Source organism: Dendronephthya gigantea, unplaced genomic scaffold (assembly GCF_004324835.1).
Source record: "Dendronephthya gigantea isolate DGI-Jeju-01 unplaced genomic scaffold, DenGig_1.0 000064F, whole genome shotgun sequence".
NCBI lineage: Eukaryota > Metazoa > Cnidaria > Anthozoa > Malacalcyonacea > Nephtheidae > Dendronephthya > Dendronephthya gigantea.
In genome coordinates this window covers 505,299-532,654 of record NW_021163074.1, presented here as the reverse complement: position 1 = coordinate 532,654, position 27,356 = coordinate 505,299, and the positions used below count along the sequence as shown (strand labels likewise).

Genomic DNA, 27,356 nt, shown 5'->3' with positions numbered 1-27,356 from the left:
AATCGAAATTGCCGGCTTTACTTTTGAAGTTGAAATGAATTACGAAACAGCGTGAACAACAAACAGTGCACAACCTATATATGCATGAATTACGATCCAGTCCATTTATTCTTAACCTACCTTGGACGTGGGTCCTTCGCCCGACTCATGTTATATTTAATTACACATTTTTACCCATTTAATTACATATAGCATTCCTAGCTGTAATGCTGTATTAAAATCTTGGCTTACTTACTAGAAAGGAGTTATATAGGCTTAAAAAACTATATTTCATTTACAACACGTATTGGTCTACCGCGTCGAATGATTTATCCAAAGAAAAAAACTGCGAATGTGCATGCTATCACGTGTTTTCTATCCAGTGTTTCATTATTTTTACATGTGTTCGGTAAAAAGCAAAAGACACAAATCTAATAAATTATTCATGTCAGAACAACTAATAATAATAATATCTGCTCTGATTTCTTTCAGTTTAATTGGATTGTTCCCATACAAACAACAACTAAAAATGACTTGCTCGCGAAATAAAATTAAGAAGGGTCTCAGACATGTATTTGAAAGGTTGTGTTTTTATTGTAGAAGATTAGCTCTACTTTTGTTTAGTTTTTTTGTCGTAAATATTTATAGTAAATATTTTTCAAAGACAATCTGACACCATATCGCTTCCCATAACACCAACCTGCCAATATCAACTTACGTATACCTGGAATTATAATACAACAAATACATACACAGTTTTGAACTATAACAGTATGATAGGATGTGTGTATGGAAATCGCTTGTATTCTAGCTGTGTCCTGGCGATGCTAGCTGGAATAGTTCTACGCGTTAAATCAGAGACAATGGTGGTAAATTTATCGACAGATAATGTTGTAAGAACGACAAGCGATAGGTTTTTGTCGATCACACTAGGAAGTACAATAGTCAGAAATGGTTGGCGCACATTAAAAGACAGTCGAAAGCTTCTAAGTCTTGCTAGAGGACTATCGCCTGCCTACTTTAGAATTGGAGGTACTGTACAAGATTACTTATACTGGGACAAAGACGGGGAGGATGATAATTGCTACAACGCAGCTCAGCTGGAACGTTTGTATCAATTTGCGCAAAATGCCCGGCTTGACCTTATCTTTGGCTTATCTCCACTGACGAGAAAACCGGATGGAACGTGGGATCCAACGAATGCCGAAGAGTTATTTCAGTTCATGTCAGAAAAAGGCTATTCGATGTCTTGGGAGCTAGGAAACGGTAAATGATATGTGATGTGCACTGCTTATTTTGTTATGTCTATGTTAGCTGGTTGTAGCCATCACTGAACTCAAAAAACACTGGAACAATGTATTTTCACAAAAACGGTTATGCTTGGGACTTGGATTAACTGAAGGCTGAAGCTAACCCGCAGCAATTGCCTACAATCAATCTCTAAAAGTATTCTATGACAGCTTAAATTTATTATTTCCCAGGTTATTCCCGTTGTTTTTGTCAGAGGAGTATCCGATTAAACAACTGAACTATAGGACGATAACTAAAGCCAAATTGCTGCGCGTTTTGCAAGAAATTTGTTGACATTTTGTACGCAAAAAATTACATAATCATTTAACTCTCGGAAGTAACTGAAATTATTAGTTCCGAGAGTTAAATGATTATGTAATTTTTTGCGTACAAAATGTCAACAAATTTCTTGCAAAACGCGCAGCAAAAAACAGTGGAAACAGGAGAGCGCGTGGTACTTCACTTCAATTTTGCTTCAGTTACCGTCCTATAGTTTCCTCGGAATTCGTAGACTTCCCTAGACGCTATGCAAATGCAGTTCCACAGTAGTTTAGGACTTTAGGTGCAAAACCTGGCAGATGTTGTATTTCATTGTTTCAAAAGAAAATATTGTAGAATTTTATTATTTAGCTTTTATAGCATCAGGACTTGGAGAGGGCAAGCTATTAACTAAGCTATAGAATGTGTCAACAGCAATTGCTCAGGTGTTCCACAGGTGTATGTGGATAGACCGACTGCATCCTGAGAACCAAAGCAATCTGTTTTAATCATTCAACCGTCTGTCGCATGAACTTATATAGTATTTTACGACAAAAATATATCACATTATTTAAATGTTCCCTGACAGAACCCGATCTTTGGCCTGTTCACAATATAACAGACATTCCACCGCAGAAACTTGCGAGAGACTTTCAACGTCTAAAGGATGTTTTAAAGAGGCGTGGAAAGGAAAACACGAAGATCTATGGACCAGATGTTGCTACCCTCTCCGATGACCAGGACTTTCTGAAAACGTAAGTTTAAATAGGATATTATAATATTCCACTTAGCCTTCTTTCATACGTTAAACTATTCTTGCTCTAAAAAGACAAAACGTGGCATGCCGTACAATTGATGCTTATACAAAGTTCGTCATCGTTCGCATCATGTTCACAAACACGACCTATAGCACAGAATATAGACATTATAATAATGACTATTCTGTGCTATAGTTGTTTATGCAATATAGCGCGTTGAAGTTGGGTTACTTTTCTTTTGATAAACCCTTTCCCAGTTCTGTTTATCGTCTGCTGCAATTTATTTGTTAACTCGTGTATAAAACGTTTGTTAAAATCCTCGAATGTGATTGGTGATAAAAATTAATATGATCCCACCTTAAATTTCGTATTGATTGCTGAAGATAACTTAACTTCTCCTGTCCACAGGTTTCTCAAAGAGATTGGAGGTGGAATACTTGATGCAGTCACATATCATCAGTGAGTTTAAGATATTTATGGACTGACATGCAGTCTTGCAGATAAATCACTTAGCTAGATTAGTAAATATTACAGTTCAGTGGTCACTTAGCTAGATAGACACTCCACATGCAGACATTGGAACTATATCAGGGACGGCGGAGCCGGGGGGGGGGGCTGGAAGGCCGCCCCCACTTTGTATTTACAGTAAAACCAAAAGATGCTTACACTTCTTATTTACTGAGCAGTGCTTAGTATTTGGGATCGTTTTTATAACATCATAATTATAAGTAAAGATGTAGCCCCCGCACTTGATATAGGGCTCCGCCGTTCCTGTATATATAATATTACAAGCAATGATCAACATTTTAATACAGATATTACAGAAACAGCGATGGTGCTAAGTTGGAAGACTTCAAAAATGTGTCGATATTAGACAGATTTTTGAACTATTCTCAGAAAGCAGTCAAGCTGGTTCACAGTACGCTTGACAAGAACACACCAATATGGCTTGGGGAAACATCTTCAACATACAACAGTGGAGCAAAAGGCCTTTCGGATTCCTATCTGGCTGGATTCATGTAAGAAATATAATATATTACTAAACTATATAAAAGGTAGCTAGGGGGTCCGCAGTGGAGAAGCAGTGGATGTATTAAAGTAGTTACATTCCCGAGTACTTGATATGTTTCTATTAAAGGTGGCTGGATAAACTTGGCATTGCTGCGCTGGTCAATCACGATGTTGTATGTAGACAGTCGATTTATGGAGGACATTACAGTCTTATAGATGTCCAAACTATGGACCCCTTACCTGTATGTGAATGAATAGACATGCATATTGTGATCGTCGCTAATTATTTTATGTCATTATTATAACAATGGCATTTTTTATTTCGAAGTTTTCCCGTTTTTGTTTTGTTTGTTGTTAGGACTATTGGACATCAGTGTTACACAAACGACTAGTTGGGAGTAAAGTTTTGATGGTGGAGAATTCACTGAAGCCAGGGCGAAACGCGAGAGTGTATGCTCATTGTACAAGAATCACAAAGTAGTAGGTCGCAGCGGTTTTATATCACTATTGTAAAGCTCATTGACTGTATTTTTAGGGTTGTCTAAACAATCATGTTAAGATCTTAAGATTTATGACGAATTTTAATGCAATCCTTTGGGCTCTTGCAATGATGACCCATAACAACTATGACGTCTCATGCAAGAGCACTCAGTTAATCTCCATCCACTCAGTAATTAAAATCAAGAGAGACAGCAGCCCTGCTGCCCCAGCTCCCGATTACCCCGTTTTTACCAAATCTTGCTCTATTCAGGACAAAAAAAGAGCCTGATGGATGGAAAGTTACGACAAGGGACGAGTTGATTTTGTAGTTCACAAATAATAAATGAAACGCATAACAAGTGCAATATTGCATTAAAAATTCCTTTTTATGTTTTAGTTATGATTACGAAGCTGGCGCTGTCACATTGATTGTACTAAATCTTCATCAAGATGAAACTCTCGTCATTGAGCTGCAGAAAGATTTGAAGAAGTTTGACGTTGATCAATTTTTACTTCAACCAGGAACGAAGAATATAACCTCAAAGTAAGCCCCAAGAGGAGTTACATGTTACATCATTGCTTTGATTAACTGATAAAATTGAACTTAAAGATGGAACAGTGCAGTATGTGGAAATGAACCCCAAATTCTCGTGATGTGTTAAATCAATAATGCTTCTCTGATTTGCAGGAGTGCGAAACTGAACGGAAAGCTGTTAAAACTTCTTGAAGACTATCGGTTGCCTGATTTAAATGCAGTCAAAGTGAACCAGCCATTTTCTGTTCCCCCATTAACCTATGGATTCTTTGTTATTCCCAATGCAAACGCTAAAGGTTGCTTGACGAATATTTTTATTTAAATGTTATTTAGATTATTTACGTAAATTTATAGGTCTTAATTCGGTATTAGGGTATTGCAACTCAGCGGACAATATATTAAAGTGACTTAAATAGACTGCTTTTCTTTGTATTCCAAACAATCGTTTTTACATTTATAAGTTTCATTGTATTATTTAGTAAAAATATTATCACCTGACAATATTATATAAATTAATTCTGATTCATAGCAATGAAGTCTGAAAATAATTAGTTAGGAAAAATAATGGTTCTTACTACGTACAATTGTCTATATATGTTTCCATGATGTGTTATTTACAGTGTCGGTGATTGTACGTGGGCAAGACTCTTTAAGGAGTTTACGCATGAACTTACTGTTACTGAAGAACAAATTTGAGATTTTTCCGTGTCAAATAATTCGGATTAAAACATGGATCATAGCATGCATACAGTACAAATAACCAAACAGGAGCTACTACAACTCACTTGTTATGATATGTAGCTTTGTTATACTATGTTACAAACTGAATGGCATAAATATGGGTATAATTAAACTTCTGCCCAGTGGCGAATATATCGTGCCTCAATTATCGATGTTGCCTGCTATATATACAGTACGCCACTCTTTTTGCCTTTAGACGATAAACATGCAATTAAAGCCGGATTTTGTGAACAATTCAGTGTATATCAATAATCATACAGTTGATATGGCTTTTTTCGAGGATGCAAATGATGGCGGGATGCAGGGGGAGGAAGTGTCAACTCGGGTGTTGAATTGTTAAAACCGGTCCAATTAGAGTTATCACATAAATATATGCATGGATACTATCCAGTTAAATAAAAAATTGCGCGCTCAATCGTATTATACTCATATATGAGTAATAACGTACGCCAGTGGCGTAGCCTGCTCCACGATTTGCAGAGACGGGGTGCTGAGTTATTCATATGCTCGTGTTTTTTACCGACCAAGATAGTAGGGTTGGCTGTCTCGATGTTCAATGATGGGCCATCAAAAACGAACTCCCTAAAAAAAATCTCATTTGGTCCTTGTTTATAGCTGCTTCACTGCAGTGCAGATGGTAGCTGATGTGGTTGATTTCCGTTGTGGAGAGTTGTAAGTCCTTGATACGTGTTTTCTTCGATCTGATCTAAATGATTTCTCTGAAGAGGCTGATAATATGACTCTCGGTGGGTTTCATCTGTGAAGATAAACGAATTAGTCACAAATAGCAATGGAATATCGTATAAATTATAGATTAACTGGCGCATCTTTAATGCTAAAATTTGAAGCCAGCTTAGCTTGGACTCTTCTAAATAAACCGTTGGTGGACGCAATGAATATAAATGTATAATTCGATTTATTAAAAAGAAAAGCGAAGAGTATTTGTAGAAGATTTTAAATCAAATAGTCACTTCGACTGATTTGGAAACAGGATCCGAGTTTGCAGGATAACCATGTCACATCAGATAATACGTGTTTCTATATATTCTATAGAGGTTCGCGTGGCGAGTTTATAGAAGGACCAAATTGAAGCATGCCGCGAGTCATGGTATCAATCCCAAAATTACCGTAAGAATTCCCATTGTTTTGCTGTCCTGACCACGTGTAAGACTTGGATATCTTCACTGGGTCGTATAAATTCCTCTCAGTTCCACGCGAAAGTGCATTTCCTTGGCTAGCTCGAGCTCGTTGTCCTAATGATAAAACTGAATCTTGATTACTTGCACCATATATAAAGTTGGATACAGTCTGAAAAATCATTTATTGTGGTATAGTCGATATTGCAAACAAATTAAGAATGAAGGAAAATATAAACAAAGATTGACACGCGTTTCTTCTTATACCCACTGGTCAGGCGTAATGCCGTTAAAGGTGTTTGGAGCTGCCACTATTTTTGTGCAGGTTTTTTAAAATATGTGCAGGAATAATTTTTCATTGTTGCCGTATTTGTTGCGATAAACATCGTTATAGCAGTCACAAAAAAGAGAGGAAATCAACTTAGGTTATGTACTAATTAATTAATGCAAAATAAGGTAATTGAAACTTGCCTGATAAATTTCCATTAATTTGCTGTCCTGATAAGGCTGATATCGTGAAAGGCTTGTCAATCATTACGGGATCGTATGGATTCCTTTCTTCAATTCTTGAGCTTGATTCGCCACGGCTAGCACGTTCGTCTAATGAAAAAACAAATAACACTTTTACACAGTTGGAGAAAATCGAACTACGGCAGATTGTCTGACTTCTCTCCTTTTAATTTGTATGTGTTAATGGAATGAGTTTACGATCCGCCTCATGAAATGATATTTTATAAAATACTACCTTCCGCTTTCGTTTTCTTTCTTTGATTCCTACAAATGATAATTATATGCATGTGTAGATACCCTAAAGCTAGTCAGATATAGTACAGAAAGTATGAGAGGAGTATGGACATGCGTGGCAGAAATGGTGATACAGGTACGTAATGAATGCGTTGGGAAACTGAGGAGCAATGGTGACTCGATGAGATACATAGCGGGATGAAATGTCTGACGATAATTTGAAGGAAGGAAATTAAAATGCGTTTAAAGGTAGAAGTAGTGCTTTTAAAAAGAATATGTTAACCTATGATGCAGAACTAAATAATTGTGGACAGCGAAGTATAGATGTGAAGAAGCATTCAGATTGCTACTAAAAGTATGACCTACTGCTCACCGACAATATTTCCTGCATAAGAATCCTGTGACAATTCCGAGAACCACATTGAGAGCAACGGAAGCAGCCAGAACCGCAATAAGTGTTATGTTTGACTCTGAATCAGTATTGAGGATAAACAATCAGATAAATATTGTTGTGAGAGAAAACTCTAGATGACAAAGTTTCTTCTCGTAAAGTTTCATTCGTTAAAACCAGCAAAAGTTTGTCCTTGTCGCTTAAACCTTAATTACCATGCAAATTATGTGGTATATCAAGGACAATTATTTAGTTACTCACCAGCTGATTTAGACATGTACAGTTGTTTTGTTGTTTTGGATTTTCCGTTTGACAGGACAGTGTATGTCATTTGCGATGACTGTTGTTTTGTTGAAGGTACGGTCGGATCGATGTCAGTTACTACAAGGGAAATTCTAAATGAAATGGTCATATACCTAATAATACACCCGTGTTGTATTGTTGGTCCATCCATAGCCATTGGATGAAATATTTCACCAAGATGTGCATTGTGAATACCGGGCATAAATAATATGCTGACATTCGCAACAATTGTTGTTGTTTACATTACCTCCCCTTTGCCATATCCCATGAATCTTTGCTCGCAGGCAAGTCTTTAGATAAGCTCCGGAATCCAGGAGGCACAAGAACTTCAGCGTTATTATTGTACCCTTCAAACCAAAAACTGATCTCTTCCACTACACAATAGAAAACAAATCTGTACTATACAATAATAATTGTGTAAAAATTAACCAATTTGTCACATTATTGGTATATATTGGATTCGAATTTTTTTTATGCACACTGTACAAAGATTTTCCTTAATTGCGCGAAACATTTATAAAAAACATTAAGCATTTAAAAACTATAGTCTCATCGTTTACCTTAAAATGCAATATATTGCTCACGACAGTCAAGTCGACGAAAGATTCATTCAACCATTGCAGACTCATTTCTTTAGAGTTGTCTGGAGATTTTGCCAGGGCTTTCGTCAACGTACAACTCTTTAATGTTACTCGGGTGTCGTGAGTAAATTGCGTGGCTGAATTGGTTGGGCCATGTGGAATAACTTGGAACGGACCAAATGGACAATGAGTGACTATACAACACACAATAAAAATTTATAAGATTATGTATTAAGAGCCGAGACTTTTTTCATGTAATATGAGCTCAAAACCTTATAGTTTGCCAAGAAGAAAATGACACAAGAATCGAAGCTACTTTTGTACTCATATTATAGTTAATGGCGTTAACATTTATATTTAGAAAATAATACACGGATGCTTGGAAATATGGAATTTATTTCTCGTGTTGAGAAAGATACTTCACTCGTTCGCGTAATTCTGTTTATTATATAATAAAAAACTGGGTTTTTTGAAAAGTTTTTTTATCCTCCTTCCTGATTCCAGATCGGTGGATCAAACACGATAATCGCACATGTGTTATTATCATGAATAATCGCACATGCATGCATGTGTTGTTATCGCTTTTCGTCAATAAAACACTGCATATTATATAATAAATAACAATAATGCATGTTGTGCTGTGTAGGTGCTGTGTATTTCAAATGTGATTGGTTCATTCGTAGTCACATGACTTTAAATAAATGCAAAGTTTCCCGCCAGGGAAAAAGTGAAAAATTGTTGCCCGCTTCTTGTCATAACAAAGTAAAATGAGGTTTTTTTTAAATGAAATTGTTGTGTAATATGTGTGTTTTTGTTCCTATATAACAAAAAACTTAATGTACACTAACTCGGGAAATAGTGAGTTTTGTTTTCCCTCGAGTCTCAATGTTTTCCTCCACTTCGTCTCGGGAAACATCCAGACTCTTGGGAAAACAAAATTCACTATTTCCCTCGGGAGCATACCTTAAGTGTATAATATTCCCGTGATATTTTGAAAAACGCATGTCGCTATTAGGGTTTTGCCAGCACAAAAAATACTGTTCAAGGTTAAATTACGTAATTATATCATGTAAGGAATAAAGCTAGAATTAATGAAATTTGCATGAGTGACATACGCCGAAAAGATTTGATGTTTTGTACGTTTTCCTGCCGAAATCCGCGAGGTATAAAAAATCTGCTCTTAATTGTCCTCTTTAGTTCAGGTTCAAGTTAGCCTTTTGCTGTGAATCACAGACAAAATCAATAAATTAATTTAAAGTCCTGAACACAATTCTGTGCCTAATTTTATAATTGCATGCAGTATACTTGTCACATAACTCCTAACGCACTCCTAACACTTGAAGCGATAAAAATTATCATAAAAAATACTGTCCTACTGGGTCATTTTCTCTGTAGTGAAAGAGGCATTTTCATGGAACTCACCACCTCGACGGACAATTTCATTATCGACACAGCCATACCCGTCGCCATATACTGTTCTACTGTTACTGAATTTGATCACAGGATTTCGGAAGGTTGGTTTATCACCATCACACCGACACAAGCCATTCTCTCTGTTACATGTTGCCGAACTGGTACAAACACTTTCATTATTTCTGCAGCCACTCTTTCCAACACGGAAGTAGTCAGTAGCATTTCTACTGACCAAATACACTTGATCATTGGACAAACTCACCGCTGATAAAACGCTGAAAAGAAAAAATTTGACCAAAACAACGACTCTTAGAGTCATATTTGATGAAGAACAAGTATATATAGTCACAGCATTGATGAAAGACTTTTATATGTTGCTATATGAATAAAAACCGCTATTCCTCCAGAAAGGATGTTAAAACAATTATGCCATAGTTATAAAGAATTTGCTACGATTGACCAAGCAATCGCAATAAACTTAGCATGTGTCAAAATGAACTTAGCGTGTGTCGAGATAATTGTAAAATATGTTATAACATAATACTTTAATATCCAGTAGTCTGCATAAAGAATATAACGCGCAGCTTTATGCGAAATTTCATATTATGTATAGCTATATATACACATATGTTTTCAAACAGTAGGCACTAAAAATACAATTGCTAGCTTGAAGGATTTCATTTGAATAAAAAATTTAAAGAATGCTTCAATTACACCTGCAATCAAGGATTGTTTCTGCCGCCCTCTCTGAAAAATTGAATACATGAATCTCTCACTCTAAATACCGGAAACATAAGACTATAGCTTCCGCAAAGTAGAGACAATGGTAATTAGGGCCTTTTAAGCATAAGCCTGGTTTCTATGTCGTCGCTATTGTCGCGAGCATGCCAACGTTGATGTATTGGGATATTATTTAATATAAGTATTATTTAACAAAGCTGAAATTAAGAATTAAAATGCGTTGAAAAAGTTAAAATTAAGCATTAAAATTTTGAACGCTTTTGGAATGAGATCAATATGAGGTCAAAACAGATTTTTATACTTATACGTGCCAAGACTTCTTTGTCTAATGTGCCGTGACCATGTCAAGGACAAGGTGTTTGATGAAATGTGCTGGGTGCATACACATGCACTTGCGTATATTAGTTTAAAAATCTACTTTTGACTGCTTACCACAACGTTTCGTGCGATATTTAGACTCGTGTGTATTGTGAACAAAAGAATGAGCGTCGATTCGAAAGTGAGTGGACAAATAGATTTGAAATGATAAGCTATGCAAGTTATTAAGTCATTATGAGATTTATGACGTAGAGAAAGTGGAAAATAGACAACAGCAACATAATTATAGTGACGACCATGCTGAGACCTATATTGCTGTAAATTGGTTTCAAGTTCCGCTAAATGTCCTTTAGCCCGTTAAAAATTATACCTTTATTACACCAATGACACAGCCACAAATGTCAGCTACGATCATCCAAAGGGATGCAGTGAAGAAAAGCAGCTGAAACGAAATAGCAACCCCAAAAGGCGTCCAGCTTCGCCTCTGTTTACTGAATATTTTATGGGCGGTATTTTTCAGTGAGAGGAGGCGGCTTATGAATGTCTTCAGAGCGCCTAGTTTAGTGCCACTACGTTCAGCTCCACGGATTTTTTTGTACGTACATTTTCAAAAGAAATCTTTCCGGACATGGAGAAAGGAATATATGAGCATGCCCCCCCCCCGTGCAAATTATCTTGCTAGTTTGGCCCTGGTTCCCCCTGTAAATCCATCCCTGTTACTTTGTAATCCTGTAATTATATTTATATAGTTGAAGTGTAGACTAAAATCTATATAGCTACACAACTCCTCAGTTCTCATAACATTTTTGTCTTTTCTTGATTGTTGATCAAGGTGACATGAAATTCCGCCTTTCTGAAAAACCCATTTTGATCCCAGATCTGAGAACTCTACAGTATCACAGAAACGAGAACTCTATAGCTCATTTAACAAACTATAGCAATATGTCTTGCGTTGCAAACTAGCAATTCAAATACATTGCAGATATGAATTTTCCGTGCAATTCCTCGTCTCAAAGTATATACACGATTGGGACAGTTAACGGCTACATTTCCCCCCTTAAGCCCGCCGCACACGAAAGTTATCAGCTGAGCTAACGACCTCAGTTAGCTCAGCCCATTGAACTCAAATAAGACTGGGACGCTCACTACAATTCAAAGTGCGAAGTCAAACGTTTAGGCCTATTAGCCTCATTGCAAGTCATGGTATTTCGCTGTACCCTTATACGCTAAGTAAACAAAAATATAAAATAAATCAAATCATATATCAGTGAAGCAAACACTTGTATGAAACCTTTGACATACACCATGCAAAGAACGGTACCAGTAAAAATGTATACTAGTGTCAGCTATCACTATAGTGCGAGAAATACTGCTGGGTTATAGATCACCAAAAATAGATAAAAAGATAAACAAACAACGTATACGTTTAATTCGGTCATATTTTTGCCATGTGAAATCAGTGTGTTTTCTTTAAAAGATATATCCCATATTTATATACTTGTAATATCGACGAAGTGAACACATGCATGGAACACAATATACAAAGCGAACCAAACGTGAACAGGTCGATGGGGAGGGGGAGTTATTAGAGTGGAGTCGACTGAAATAGGAGCCACCGTGCATGATTGGGCAAAATTTTATTAATTGGACCTTTTCGAATGGCTATAAAAAGGCACGTCCTGAACCTAAAATATACCAAATATTACAGGGATCAGGGTGGATAATGTATATTATACATGCATCTAAGAAACACTCTTGTTTTTTGAGAAAATGTCTCTAAGAAAACACTCTTGTTTTTTGAGAAAATCAAACACTATTTTAATGGTCAAAACACATGCGATGGAAAACGTCTTATCTTGATATCTTTTATGTGGAAAAATTAGACTAAAATTATTAAACGTTTTAATTTATCAATATTTGTGTCTTACTACGCCCTTTTTCTGACTTAAAAGATGGTCAAAAAAAATCTTGGTAATGTCCCTCTAGCGCCTTCCCCCGGTGGCCCCGTGCCATATACACCATCAACAAATTTGGAAGAAACAATATAAGCTTTCCTGTAGCTAGAAAATTCCCACAGGTGTCATTAAAAATATGGAGATAATAGAACACTTAAGTTCGAACTTTTCAAGTTGTGCTTAACGCAACAATATATATGCAATATATACGCATGTTGTTGCTATTATTTTGGCAAGGAATTTCATGCTCATCAATTTTGTGGCCAAATAAACACGTTAAACTAGTCTGTCTCGCCAGTCCGGATGCACAAAAAGTCAAGGATGAGCTAAAAGGTTGAGTGGCCCCACTTTATTCTCTTTATTTGGTTGTGTCACATGTATGACCCATACAGTGGTGGCCTATTCTACTTCCTGATCGTCAGTACAGACTGGCGATGCATTTGAAAAGTGTAACTTCAGTTGTGTTCTTTTTATTTTTCTTCTTAGGCAAAGCGACTCTGTCAGAATGCCAAGTGCCTGTTGTTAATCGAAATGATATCGATAGTTTTTTGGTTAAAGGCGGTTGTTCAGATGACCCAAATGTGTGCCCAAGATCAGCAACATGTCATTCGAAGACTGGTCTATGCTTGTGCGATAGTCGTAAACCAACATATCAAAATCCGGAGATCATAACTGACGGTGCAATTGGTCTCAAGCATGGTGCCTCGTATGGTTGCGTTAATAACCGGTTTATCGATAGTTATGGTATGGGTTTTCGATTTGATTTGATTTATTAAAAATGGGAGTCGGCAACCAATCGGTTGAAATTAATACATCCAGATTTTACATATAAGCCAGATAAAAAACAAATATAAATATATACAAATATACCATTATTTATTATTTAAATTCAGTTATATGTTTCGTATCCCTGCAAGTGTTTTCGTGTTATATACAGCATAATCATCTAACCAATACTAAACTTGTGATTGTCGCCTAAATCTAAACAAATAACAAAATAGTTCGGGAAAATATAGGTCTACGCGAGGATACATGGACCTTTCCTGGGTCTGCAAGCTACTCATATATAAATGAACCAAACATATATTTAAAACAGTAGCTATGCATAACAGTATAAGGATTTATCGATTTTAGGAACACATGCAGAGATTATGTAATAATATAGCATTGAGGAACTTTAAGCAAAAGTGGTCACGTGGAATTAGCAGGACAGCCAGTCTAGATTCTAGCCGTTATAATGTTTATGCTAAGATAATGTTCCATTCAGGTTCTACGTTCTGTCCGTTCAGCCCGTTCCAAAGTATACCTTACACTCACAACGACAAAGCTACGGAATTCAGCTACTTGAACGATGACCCAGACGTTGTATTGAAGAGTTGTTCATTCAAAAAAGCTTGGGCAAAGTTTCCAGGCAGCTCTGACGAAAAAGAGCAGCTGTGGTTGAACGAATCATTCGTTGACATCAAAGTGTCAAGGAAAAGCTTGTGTTTCAAGGTTTGTATAATGGCGGTGGATGAGCATCGATATTTTCAATCACTATCATGCATGCAGTAATATATAAATGATGATCTCATGTGCATGTCAATCAGATAGCAGTAGTATTTGATTGGATTAAATTGGATTGGATTGGATTGGAAGTGAACGTGCATATGACTGAAATTAAAGATTATTATAGTAATTAAAGATTACAAAATTAAGATTTCGCACAAACTTTAACACCCTGCATGGGCAACATAATCTACACTTTGTTTAATAAAATTTTAGAGGCAATTTTTTGCACGTTTGCAAAATATGATTGCTTTTTATGCCTTGCATGATTACGCGATATATTAAAACGCTTATATATAGTCAAGGCTAATGGGCCCTGATTAGGTGCAGATTAGTTGTGTTATTCAACTTATATTTGAAGTGATTCCTTTGAGGTAATTTTGTTTAGTGGAGAAAATCAGTCAAAGCTTTACAAGGCACGATAATCACATTCAATCTCAGATGTGATGTTGGTTCAAGTATTTTGGAACTGAATTGTTTGCGGGCAAAGGTCGTAGGGACATGGATCTCAGGTAGGGAGGGTAAAAAGACTGCATGAAAGAGAAGTTACATTCAATCGTATACAATAACGTGTCTTAATAGAAAAATAAGCGACTACCCTGGTCTACCCCTGGTCTACCCCTGGTCTATACCCCTGGTCTATACCCCTGGTCTATACGCCTGGTCTACCCCTCTATCTCTTCTATAAAAGCACGGACAGGAATGTGGTGTCAACCCCCTTTGCTCGTGCTTTTTTGAGGTGATTAAAGTATACGGCTTTACTAAACTCGTGTAAAGGTAAAGCCCCGTTTAAACTACACTCGATTTATCGGCATGGCACGACTAAATCGCGCGGCCTTTGTATTGTTAGCCTGAGCACTAATAAAATTGAGCATGCCTAGCCGTGCCGTGCCAACAAACTGACTGTATGTAAACGGGACTTATGTTACCAAGTAAACAAAGTTAAAACAATTGCTATAGCTATATACTTTTTAGATAATGGTGCAGATGGATGGGATAAACGTAACGAATATATCAATCAATCAATAGACAATACTTATCGTTGACTTTTATAGTGGAACCATCATGTACAAACGTCCCCTGGGATAGTTCTTTCAACGTGGCTGGTTGGTCAAAATGTAGTTCAGACAAGTCTTTCATCAAAGAACTTTATCGAAGTGCGTCGAGTGGAAGCGATAAAAAATCTAATCTTAAAAGTGCACGTTGCTGTACTTCAATACCAGTTCTGGACCTGAAGCGAAAAGCGTGTAAATTTGTGGACTGGTCGACTTCTCTGAACAGGTACAAAGCCGTGACTATCCGCGCAGTCATATCATGTCTTTTTTATGATCATGATTGTCCCTTTTTTGTTATCTAAAGTTTTATAACGCTATGCAGTAAAGACATAAATCGTAAATTGAAAAGCCAAAGGGCCAACGCGACCCCCGAAAAAGGGCTGTTTTGAAAAAAGTTCGACCCTAATTTGATCCGAAAACGGTATTTTTACAGCGTTCTAGGCCTTCTGAATTTACTGTTAGAAACATTGATTATAAGTCCCAAGTTTATTGTCGCCAGTTTTCAATTGCATGTATATAGGTTATAAATATGAAGGTCAGGCCTCGATGATATTTGTTTACGTTTTCATGTAGAAATAACCAGTGGAGTCTTAATTGCCCATCCGGTTACTTTTTGAACGGATTACATCGCACCAGTGGCCAAAATTTAAGTAACATCGAGAAAGCGTCTTGCTGTAGACCCGAAGGTCATCCTGACGAGTGTGGATTGTGTTATGATGAAGATGTTACAACATCATTCAATCAAGCAGGCTGGTCAGGGTGTTCGAAGGCTGAAGGATATTATATCACTGGAGTGTACCATGATGGTGGTGAAGACCATCTTAACAACATCGACAAATTTCGATGCTGCCAAATGGCAAGAGGTACACAGTATAATAGGGAGATTTAGCATGAGGACGTGAACGTCAAAGACGACGTGAAAATGGCGAATAAATGGCGTGATGCGCCCAAATATGGACATGCCACGCCATTTACTCGCCATTTTCACATAAGATATATATATATATGTATTTATATTATATATTATTATATATATTATATATATATACACCCATTTGCAAAAACGTTGGCCGCAGATAGATAGATAGATAGATAGATACTCGAAATCTAATTAGAATTGCATATGTTGTGGAATATGATTGAAATCCCATGCAAATCTAGTCATATGCATTTCTAATTAGTCTTCGACTATCTATCTATCTATCTATCTGCGGCCAACGTTTTTGCAAATGGGTGTATATATATATATATATATATATATATATATATTTATATATATATATATATATATATATATATATATATATATTACCATTTACCTCTCCCGCGTTCACAGTATACCTTAATATTCGTTACGTTTATCCCATCCATCTGCACCATTATCTAAAAAGTATATATAGCTATAGCAATTGTTTTAACTTTGTTTACTTGGTAACATAAGTTCCGTTTACATACAGTCAATTTGTTGGCACGGCGTGACGTGTAGGTAAATTACAAAAAAGACGCAAACTACTCGCATGCAGAGACGCAGACTGTGATGGAGACTAGCTAACTATCTTGTAACTCCTTGTTAACTTCTTGCCCTAGCGAAGCATGTATATTATATAGGACAAGTTAGTGCGTATATAGTGGCATACTTATATAACTGTCAAATGTCCCCATGAGGATAAGGTACGTATGTGCATGCATGGGTATAAATGAATAACTCATGAATTCATCGTCTAGACCGCATTTCTGTACCGACATTTACACCAACCGCCGAGCAAAAAGAAAGAAACGAAAACTTATGTTCAAACGATGAGTGTTCGGGTTTAAAGGCAAAATTTGTCGCTGTACTGGCCGTCGCACTCTTTGTCATTGTTGTTCTAGGGATTCTTGTCGGATTTCTGTGGAGGAAATTCAAACTACAGAGGTAAAATAGTATAACTGTCATGTCAAATGTCTTTCTGCATTAATATCTTCGTGTCAAATATCTAGTAGTTAACTGCAGTCTTTTCTTGCTTCTGCAATTTTAACATTTTTGTTTGTTTTTTTCCTATAATCTCTGTCTAATCCTCTAACGAACTTCTTACATATGTTATGCACATAATTTCACTGCATATAATCTCATCTGGAAATAGTAGCTTTCTCCACGACTTTTTTTAAGTTGATAAATAACGTTTTCAGTTGCCATATTTTTATACACTTTATATAGAAAAGAGAACACTACAATGAAAGGTAGGTAACGTCATGAGTAAAATAGATATTATTATAGATACACCTACAATCTTCCCCCTTTGTTTTCAGGAAATCTGAAATGTCACGTTTATTTTATGTGTGTTTATATATACGTTCACATACGCCAGGACAAGAATTGTGTACAACAAATCGCACAGTGTAAATTGGGCTTGATGGTACATACAGTACTGTCCAGAAATATTGTCCAGAAATCTAACACTGCGGTTGTGGTTCGGCTGCAGTCGGTCGCGGTTCGGTCGCGGTTCGGTCGCGGTTCGGTTGTGGTCGACCGATATAAACCGCAGACGACCGCAAGGGAAAAAGTACGATTGCGGTTGCCGTTCGCTTCCGAACGGAATGTTATGAACAGCTGAGAACGACAACACAATAATCATATCGAAAAAATCCTAAGAAATGTCTGTCAGACTCAGACGGAGATTTAACCTCGGCCTGCCCTCGGTTCAAGTGTTCAACGCGATCACACCGAGGTTTGACCTAGGTTAACCGCGGTTTTTGTTAGGTTATTTCTGGACAGTACTGTATATTTAACGATATATAGCATTTACCGTATATTTTGATTATCCCGGACTAACGTTGCATCGGGAGATCAGTCTTGGTTAACATCTAAAATGTAACATATAGAAATGCAAAGTGCTCCAGAACAGGCAGAAGCAAACGTCCAAGTATTGCAGGTAGAGTTAAACCCTGAGATACAAAACAGTGGGGTTCAACAGTTGGTCATCTCACCGTCATCTGAACAGGGCTACTACAACCGAGGGCTGACAGGTAAATTTGCCAACCATTACCTTTTATAGGGTTTCTGGACGTGATATAATTTACCAAAGCCAGAACACAATATTTTAAGGGAACAGTATATATTGCCGACCAAAGTTTCACCTCAGCGGCATGTATATATACGTACAGGTATAAAGATTATTTAGCAATATCGATTTTCCCTATGAGATGCTCTAAGGACTAAGTGCAATATTCACTAAAACTGCATCCCCATAAAAGGGTTTTTCGCAGGATGAAACCATTAAAAAAAATTACAGAACACTATATTGATTAAACTCCCTGTATGCAATAGCATCTAGCTTCAAAGAAAATGCTATGTTTATACGAGTTAAAGCACTGCGTGGTTTTCCTCCTAAAATGTGTATATATTTAACAGTTCTTCTGCGAACTCGAGTCGTATATGAGCTGATAGCCGACGAGGCGCCGAGTTGGCTATCGGCCATATACGACGAGAGTGAGCAGAATAACTGTTTTATTATATACACAAACTTTGTTGCCCTTTCGGCCGGTGCATTTTGGTGTGCTATTATCAACTAGGCTTGGATTTCTATTTCACTCAACTCCTCAAATCTTTCCGCCATTTTGTTTACTTTCTCTACTAGACAGATATGAGCTAATATCTGTCTAGTACCAACCAATGAAATTGCAGCATACCTCATATCTGGCGCTTGTATATATAATAAATATATATATTGTATATATGTTTTCAGATCAAGATGATTATGAAGTTCCGACATTTTATCAGCCGCTAAAAATAGATCCGAGTAAGTAAAATTGATCTTTAAAGAACGTTTATGTAAAATTTTATCGTTATAACGATATAGTTGTTGTTTTAATATCTCTTCTATATATATACAAGCACAGACTTCTATATATTCTTTTCTTTTCAATCATATAGTTCGGGTTGCGCCTCACTACCAATCTCTGCAAAAGAATTAGACTCAATTGGAATAAAGAACTTCATATGTATAACCTTTCTTTACATTTGTTGTTATCACATCTCTTTTTCTTCATCAGACAATAAATGAAACGAAGGCCGGGTTAACGGACCGGAAGTTTTGCAGTATTAAATACTTAGGTGCATGGTGTACCTACATATACAAGCTAAATTACTTATTGATGTCACCATGCAAACATACAAGAATATTATTAAAATAACCAGAATAAGCAAAAGCAGCGTTTTCAAATAACTTCTCATCATTCACTGAGTGGTAGTATAACAAGGTCACGATTGACTAATGATGTGCACTAAGCTCTTCGCTAGTCCTTTAACATAAAAATGTCTGCATGAGGCAATAAATTATCGCCATATAAAGTATATATAGACAGAAAATTCAAATATCGCATTTTTGTTTCGTGTCTTATTGATTCGACGCATTTTAAAACAATCAGATGAATGTTGATGAATGTATTATGACCAATTATTTTAATTTCAAACATGCACCAGTGGTTTTTTGGCACCCCTGTAAAGAACCACTGAAATTGGAATCCAGTCAGTTTTGATAGCATAAAGAATCGTGGACGTGCGTATATTGCAAAGCTGAGTTCCTCTACAATTCCTAGTTGTTTATTTGATGCTTATTTCCCATGACTATATATATAATTATACAGGATGAATCGGCACAATATATTTGCTGCAGTAATTTGCGGTAAGTTGGCTAAAGTGAATCATGAATTTTCTCTTTGTGAGTTATTATATAAATGTTCTTTTTGGAAGATAATATAAAACTGCAGTTAACTGGGTCCTTTTTCGACACTGGAATTGTCTCACAATTAAGTCTGTTATGAGTTCGCGGCAAATTTGCATATGAATATAGGAATCGGACTCACTCGGTATATGTTGTGGCACACCTAGTGAGCTGGTATGGGAGGGGGCGTATTGTTTTTCTGTGAACATGAATTTAGCCTACGTATACCGCACTGATCAATCCTGGCAATGATTAGTACTTAATCGTCAGCGAAAACCAGCGATGTCTTTAAAAGGACTAATTACTGTTGCGTTTCTAATTTGCGTTTTTGGCCGAGCTACTACTTCAGCTAATAAAGTAGTTGCGGTTAATCGAAATGATATCGATAGTTTTTTGGTTAAAGGCGGTTGTTCAGATGACCCAAATGTGTGCCCAAGATCAGCAACATGTCATTCGAAGACTGGTCTATGCTTGTGCGATAGTCGTAAACCAACATATCAAAATCCGGAGATCATAACTGACGGCGAAATTGGTCTCCGGTATGGTACCACGTATGGTTGCGTTAATAATCAGTTTATCGATAGTATTGGTATGGGTTTTCAGTTTTTTGTTTTACATTCCATGCATTTCACATTTGCCTACAAAATAATTCAATTGTCAGAAGAGTTTGCTTTCACTTACCCGAAGGCTTCGTACGTTTTTGGTGCTAGTTCAATAGTTAAGGTCCCAATTATATACGGTCAGGACTTGTGCTCGTTTTGTCTCACAAAGAGCGAGTCGAATTTTGTACATAGGAATTGAAAGAAAAATGCATGTTATTTCAGAGAACTAATAAACATGCAATAAGCTTTTATTCACTATTAATTTTAATGACCACTGCCTAACGGCAAACGAAAATGTAGTGAAAACGCTATCTGAAATAGTGTAATCGAGCGACTGTTCACATAAGTATAAACTTGATTACCTGAGATTTAATGAAGCGTGAGAGGATTATGAGGTAATAAAATAAGCCGAGTCTGGGAGACAAAACAAGCACATGCGACTATAACCATGCAGGATCATGTGATTCACTCTCTGGACTCTATTCTCTTTACAGACATTTCTTTAGGTAGCTAGAAGTTATAGGTGGACATGCATTTACCATTGATTTATGGCAAATAGCTATGTAGCTAGGGTCTTTATGTAGCTATGTAGGGTCTTTTGATTAAATATATTGTGTATTGTAATTTTGACCATGAGAAATTATATTTAAAAATGTAAAAATTTGGTAATTGAGATCGACTAAATCAGTCCAGGTATAGCCGTTTCCGACTATCGCATTCGTGCTTAAGCCAGGCGCGCAGGACGCGATTTTTGTCGTATTTTAGTCGGTTGACTAAATCCTTGCGTTTGCAATGTCATTTCCAAGCGATTTTAGTCGGCTGACTGAAATCGGAATGTATCCAAACTCTTTGATATTAGGCGCAACTATATAATCGTACAAAAAATCGCGTCATGTGCGCCTGGTTCAAGACCTCATTATTATACAGAATCAATTGTGTTTTAGGTTCTAATTTTTGCCCTTTCAACCCATTTAAAAAAATACCTTACATCGACAACGGTCCAGCCGTGAAATTCAACTACGAGGATTCAAAAGTTGTGGTGAAGAGTTGCTCATTTAAAAAGGCCTGGATAACATTTCCAGGCCAAAATAGAAAAGATGAGCTGCCGTGGTTAAATGAATCTTTTGTTGACTTGAAAGTCTCAAGTAAAAGTTTGTATTTCAAAGTATGTAATATGGTGGCTGTTGGGCGTACTAGATATTTTAGTCATTTTTTTTAGTGTGATATTTTATTCATCACCAATTAAGTAATAATTATTGTGTAGTCCATCTCTGTAGTACACTTTTCCAGCTTTAAATTCACGACAAGAATATGTAATTTGTCGTAGTTAAGATCACTATACAGCGTAAGATGTACTTTGGGGAATATTAAAATAAAAGTTGAAGCATATTGTACACAGAGTTTTAACCATACAGTCGGAAGCAGTTGTTTGTCATGCCGTCTATAACAATTCCTTTATTCCGATAATTTCCTCTGAAGATTTCTACTACAGCATTTTAGAAAATCTATAATTCATGATTCTATCCATTGCAGATTTCTTTTCCTCTTATAATTTACCGATAACTAATTTAATCACTTCATTAACATGCATTTGCTTTTATCACATTGATCAAGAAGATGCATGCAGTGGTGAAAAGGTATCCTATAGCTATTAAATGAATGAATGTCCAAAATACGGTACTAACGTAGTTTTAGGCTAAAGATTGAATAATTAGGCTGGAATATACACACATATTTCTTTAATGTATATATATATATATCAAATTTATTGAACAATGTTCAAACGGAGAAAATGCAACGGGACACGAGATCCCATGCGAGGCATTCTTCCGATCACATATTTACATATACAAAAACAAATAACACACAGAAGAAACATAAGTTATATAGCTACACGCATCGAAGAATAAACATATGCTATGCACAAGCTCGAAAATCCAAAGTTGTAATTAATGTAATGTAAATGTAATGTAATGTAATGTAATGTAATGTAATGTAATGTAATGTAATGTATTTTTTAAAGCTCGAAAATCCAAAGTTGTAATTAATTTAATGTAATTTTGTTTAGTGGAAAAAGCCAGTTCAGGATTTACAAGGGACGATAATCACATTCAATCTCAGATGCGATGTAGGTTCAAGTATTTTGGAACTGAATTGCCTCAAAGCAAAGGTTTTTGGGAGATGGTTGTTAGGTAAGAATACATTGCCATCATTAACTGGAAGGCTATTCCAACGTACAATATAATTGATTATTGATGCAATGTTTGTAACGACTAGAATTAATAAACAATTCTTAACATCGATTTCTATAGAGGAATGTTCAACGGGCTACTGGAGTAGCTCTTTCAACGTCGCTGGTTGGTCAAAATGTAGTTCGGACAAGCTTTTCATCAACAAAATTTATCGACGTACGTCAAATGGAGTCGATGGAATATCTAATCTTGATCAGGTATCATGCTGTAGTTTAATAAAAGTGTCGGACGAGGAACGAGGAGTATGTAAGACTGAAGACTGGTCAACTTCTCTGAATAGGTAGGGAGTGAATATCGAAGTTTTCGTATATTGTCCAGACTATACAAACAAATATTTTTCAGTTATACTCCTTAATTAAGCCAGTTGTTCAAAGCTATAGGTTAGGGTAAAATCTTAACCCTGGGTAAAATCTTAATCCTGCATGTGTTTTAGTTTAAAACTTTAGAAAATATTACTTCTGCATGAATGTATCGGTCCAGAAAATATTTGTGAACAAGATATTAAATTTAGTTAACAAGAGATTAAAAAAATAATGTAAAGATCCGGCTTTCATACAACCGGCCTCTGGTTTAAAGCAACCGTAATATTATAAGAGTTGTTGCTAAACTACTAAAATTGGCCATGAGCAAGCGCAGCTATAGACTATATTTATCATGTAATATTTTCCCGAGTTTTTACTTCAGTATATACGTTTGCAGTGTGCAGGCTGTTTCAATCAGATTTGTTTTAAATTCTCTAAAGAAATAATCAGTGGAGCCTTTGTCCCTTGGGTTACTTTCTAAACGGATTGAATCGCACCGCTGGCGATAAATTAAGTAACATCAAAGAAGCCTTCTGCTGCAAACCCGAAGGTCGTCCTGACGAGTATGAATTGTGTTATGATGAAGATGTTGCAACATCGTTCAATCAAGCAGGTTGGTCAGGGTGTTTGAAGGCTGAGGGATATTATATCACTGGAGTGTACCGTGGACCTGGTGAAGACTATCTTAACAACATTGATAAGTTTCGATGCTGTCAGATGGTAAAAGGTAGGAAATAAACCTGCAGAACAACAAGATAACTCTATATGCAGGATCGTGGTATTGAAGGTTAGCCAGAACTCCTTAATTTATCTTTTCTATAGACGGTGTAGTTTCGACAGTAACCCCGACGACAGGGCCAACAGTCAACGACAATCCAGATTCAGATGGCAAGAGTTCGAATACACAGACAACACTTATTGCTGTTCTCGTCGTCGCTCTTGTGATTGTTGTTATTCTAGCAGTTGTTGTGGGCTTTCTCTGGAAAAAAATAATGCAGAGGTATTAAGTAATAATGCTTACGTCATCGTCTGCCTTTTTTAAAGTTGTACGTGGCAATAGGCGAATGTAAGATGCGAGCGCCAAAAGAATGATGGGTATGATCGTACAATAAATTTGGCATATCAGATTATCAGTAGCCATGGAAAATATTTTTGTGACTTTTAAAAGCATTTCGCGATGCAGATTGTTTGCATAAGGTCATTATGCGGAACTCTTTAAAATATTGTGTTCTTCCAATTTACCTGCTGTAGTCCCATAGCGTTCCTCTTTGAGCTGCATGTTAAACCATTTCATTTCCACAAGTATGCTTTTGAAAGTTTCTCATTGATTCGTGCTAAGTGTTGCTCTCTTACTTCTCAACTTTTTTTCATTTTACTTTTTTATTTCTTGCATCCAGTTTTACTCTTGACAAACGTCTGATATCAGTGGCGTAGAGGCGCTTTTCCCGGCGAAATGCGAAATAATTCAAAAGAACCAGGCGAAATATTTCGCATTTCGCTTGAAAATTTAGCCCGTGGAATTAGGGCTTTATATAGAAATTTATTGTTTTCACAGTCAATGAACACCAAAATATTAGCATAGCGGGACAAAACGTCTGGCTGGCTACGCCACTATCTGATGTACATATATTGTATTAATTTTGCAATATTCTTCATGGCTCAACATAAGATTCAACATAATTATGGACTTGCAGCCTTTCTCCGATATCTTCCCACAGGCAGGGAAATCAAATACATGTATATGCACAGAATAACTGCCATATTTTTCTTCTTTTTTTTAGAAATGAAAGCAACAGAGGTAATGATCTACACAGACAACATTTTATATTTTTTGTAAAATATAACACAAAAAGGAAGTGAAGTTTAGCTTAAATTAGCTTTAAATTCAAAGAACGACGGAAGACTCCCGCGTATTTATTGAGTAATATCATCACCAGTAGATTTTACCTAATCTACTTCCAGAATTTTCAAATGCTACATATACTATATCATTAGGGCAAATATTATTTGTATATTTCACACATGTATGTTACGTGTATTTTTTTACGAAATTTTAATGACACAGACAGAAATGCTTCATTGCACTTCAGCTGATACCAATGGTGGGATTATATCTGACGAACCCATGTACTAACAAAAGGGCCCCAATGGAAAAATTGCATATAGCACTATTTGGGAGGTTTTGAAATATTTTCCCCGCAAAACATTCAGTTGAAGGGTACAGCAGATTCGTACAACATTAGGGGTGAAATTTTTTGCAATATTAGACAGAATCTATTGCATTACTTAGACTATAAGAACCCTAAAACGTTTTTGGAAGGGAACCTGAAATCTAGGGCAGATTACCCCATTTCCCCAAATTCAGATTGCCTCTCATTTTAGAGATCCTGGCTAATTTTCCGCAAAAACCACTTTTAGGGATGCAGGGCGCTCAAGTACAGGCAGGTGGAGGGAGAGCAAACGAAGTAGAGACGGCATACGTTGACGTACAAGACAGTGGAGGAAATCCAGTGATCCCACCGCCAACTGTTGGTAACTATTATGGCTGATTATATTAGTGGAAGGAATTACAAGCTAAACTCAATAAGCCCTGGAAGTATACCTTCACAGTCTCACAGAACATTATTTTGACAGTTTCCATTATAATTGATTCGAATAAGACATAAACATTCCATTGATCTCAAGCATGGACAATCAAAAATGGACCATCACAAAAAATTCTCATGCTGGAATCCCTTTTCTTTCAATTTTAGATAATGAAGATTATCAAGTGCCGACAATTTATAAAGCTCTTCCATAGTCGTACGAGGCAGAAGGGCTGGGACGCAGGGCTAAGATTAAAACAATAATTTGGGGGGGGGGGTGTTTTTTCATATATTCGATTCGACAGATTTCCTTTGAAAGCTATTGCACTCGTGCATAAAAGCTATTGCACTTACAAAAGAAATCCGTCGGACAGAACTGAATATATGAATAAACAACCCCCAATTATCGTTCTAGTTTCGGAGAGACGGGGAGCCTACCTCTCGGTTCAGCAATTTTTTATCGAATTCCTGCATCCCCTTCCCCTTGTATTATTTGGTCCGTGCGTCTATGAGCTTTTCAAAATGTGGATATAACCGATAAATAAATCTTCACGCACGCTTAACTGTATATATTTCAACTTTCTGTATAGCTTTCCGTGTATACTGTTACTACAATCCTGGACAAAATATGTATAGAGACTATTTGTTAATTTCACAAAATTCTATTACAGGGTACTAAATTCGTGCAGTTTCTATTAAGAATTCAATAATAATTCTAAAAATTCCCACTCCCCCCTCTCCCAGGAACAATTTTGAGTGAAATGAAGTCATTTGCTGAGATATATCGCTTAAATATCAACATTGTATTACGGGGGAAAGGGAGAAACGAGACGCAATAGAAAGTTTTTTCCAGGATTGTATATATATAGTTTAACTATATGCACTCGATACATATACCTTAGCCTTAATTATTATGCCTCTATATTTACCTGTTCTCATACCTCAGTATCTGTACTTCTATTCGGAGGAAGGGTTACATGCAACTGTGACTATATATAGTAGCTATATAGCTATATATTGCAATAAAATCGCACCAATTGCACCAAAATATGAAGCTTTGTTGGTAGATTCAAAAATGAAACTGCATGCTTCATGATAAAAGGTTACGTTGACGAAATTTCATTAAACACTATCACAATAATTTAATGAAGTGTTATAGATTTTTTCACAGCAACAATTTGCAATGCCTCTATCCTACCAATCAAATCAACCGATCAAACTGAGGACCAATCAAATATCGCGAAACCTTATTTGCATTGCGAATCATCACGATAAAATTAATGTTTAGCGCCGTTTGTATATTTCTATTTCTAGCCTGTGACTTTGTGGAGAGCAGACAGCGACCAACATAATTAGCCTTTCTCACGATGACGAATATTGCGGGGTGACTATTGCGGAGTATTTTTTGCGAAGTAGGCCAGTTTTTTTAAGTCTGTGAGCGTATTAATTCTGTGAGCGTATTATTAGTTAATATCAGAGTGTAATTTCTACGGCTTCCGATTTGGTGGAACATTGACAGGTATACTTGTTTACCACTTTTTTGTGATGTTGCATATATTAAGCAAACTCGGTGGGGTTGGTCAGGAAAAAACCTGAAAGATTGTTGGGTGGGTCAGGGAAAATTTATTGATGTTGAATGGGTGGGTAAAAATGTTTTTTGGACTTTGGGAGTTTCTCT

At 36.5% G+C, this 27,356-nt stretch overlaps 4 protein-coding genes across 4 annotated transcripts; 3 read left to right on the top strand and 1 right to left on the bottom strand.

The window, feature by feature from the left end:
• The first annotated feature begins 709 nt into the window (after nt 1-709).
• Nucleotides 710-4,758, top strand: LOC114530656 (heparanase-like). Its single transcript, XM_028552253.1, has 8 exons — nt 710-1,245; nt 2,117-2,282; nt 2,694-2,744; nt 3,101-3,304; nt 3,424-3,538; nt 3,655-3,776; nt 4,174-4,320; nt 4,465-4,758. The coding sequence occupies exons 1-8, from the start codon at nt 753-755 to the stop codon at nt 4,631-4,633; spliced, it is 1,467 nt and encodes a 488-aa protein (XP_028408054.1). The 5' UTR covers nt 710-752; the 3' UTR covers nt 4,634-4,758.
• Nucleotides 4,759-4,802: 44 nt separating this feature from the next.
• Nucleotides 4,803-10,011, bottom strand: LOC114530658. The gene is made up of 9 exons (XM_028552254.1): nt 9,630-10,011; nt 8,187-8,401; nt 7,874-8,000; nt 7,585-7,704; nt 7,306-7,402; nt 6,934-6,962; nt 6,660-6,788; nt 6,180-6,305; nt 4,803-5,809 (listed from the first exon to the last, which is right to left on the bottom strand). The coding sequence occupies exons 1-9, from the start codon at nt 9,937-9,939 to the stop codon at nt 5,673-5,675; spliced, it is 1,290 nt and encodes a 429-aa protein (XP_028408055.1). The 5' UTR covers nt 9,940-10,011; the 3' UTR covers nt 4,803-5,672.
• A 3,057-nt stretch (nt 10,012-13,068) lies between these two features.
• On the top strand, nt 13,069-19,454 carry LOC114530541. Its single transcript, XM_028552109.1, has 10 exons — nt 13,069-13,378; nt 13,902-14,128; nt 14,571-14,694; nt 15,238-15,463; nt 15,811-16,100; nt 16,963-17,149; nt 17,432-17,454; nt 18,097-18,240; nt 18,960-19,013; nt 19,148-19,454. Exons 1-10 carry the CDS (start codon nt 13,069-13,071, stop codon nt 19,186-19,188), a joined length of 1,626 nt encoding a protein of 541 aa, XP_028407910.1. The 3' UTR covers nt 19,189-19,454.
• Nucleotides 19,455-20,219: 765 nt separating this feature from the next.
• On the top strand, nt 20,220-26,885 carry LOC114530540. The gene is made up of 9 exons (XM_028552108.1): nt 20,220-20,526; nt 21,484-21,704; nt 22,608-22,731; nt 22,852-23,071; nt 23,534-23,820; nt 23,916-24,093; nt 24,875-24,891; nt 25,512-25,625; nt 25,847-26,885. The coding sequence occupies exons 1-9, from the start codon at nt 20,220-20,222 to the stop codon at nt 25,891-25,893; spliced, it is 1,515 nt and encodes a 504-aa protein (XP_028407909.1). The 3' UTR covers nt 25,894-26,885.
• The last annotated feature ends 471 nt before the right edge of the window (nt 26,886-27,356 follow it).

Coding starts and splice junctions, on each gene's coding strand:
- LOC114530541 (XM_028552109.1), top strand. CDS start 13,069: ATGCATTTGAAAAGTGTAACTTCAGTTGTGTTCTTTTTATTTTTCTTC. Junction 14,695..15,237: donor CGTAGGGACATGGATCTCAG/GTAGGGAGGGTA, acceptor TGACTTTTATAG/TGGAACCATCATGTACAAAC. Junction 15,464..15,810: donor TGGTCGACTTCTCTGAACAG/GTACAAAGCCGT, acceptor GTTTTCATGTAG/AAATAACCAGTGGAGTCTTA.
- LOC114530656 (XM_028552253.1), top strand. CDS start 753: ATGATAGGATGTGTGTATGGAAATCGCTTGTATTCTAGCTGTGTCCTG. Junction 2,283..2,693: donor GACCAGGACTTTCTGAAAAC/GTAAGTTTAAAT, acceptor TCCTGTCCACAG/GTTTCTCAAAGAGATTGGAG. Junction 3,777..4,173: donor TGTACAAGAATCACAAAGTA/GTAGGTCGCAGC, acceptor TTTATGTTTTAG/TTATGATTACGAAGCTGGCG.
- LOC114530540 (XM_028552108.1), top strand. CDS start 20,220: ATGTCTTTAAAAGGACTAATTACTGTTGCGTTTCTAATTTGCGTTTTT. Junction 20,527..21,483: donor TCAGTTTATCGATAGTATTG/GTATGGGTTTTC, acceptor ATTGTGTTTTAG/GTTCTAATTTTTGCCCTTTC. Junction 23,072..23,533: donor TGGTCAACTTCTCTGAATAG/GTAGGGAGTGAA, acceptor AATTCTCTAAAG/AAATAATCAGTGGAGCCTTT.
- LOC114530658 (XM_028552254.1), bottom strand. CDS start 9,939: ATGACTCTAAGAGTCGTTGTTTTGGTCAAATTTTTTCTTTTCAGCGTT. Junction 8,001..8,186: donor GCAATATATTGCATTTTAAG/GTAAACGATGAG, acceptor TCTATTGTGTAG/TGGAAGAGATCAGTTTTTGG. Junction 6,963..7,305: donor TTATGCAGGAAATATTGTCG/GTGAGCAGTAGG, acceptor TATCATTTGTAG/GAATCAAAGAAAGAAAACGA.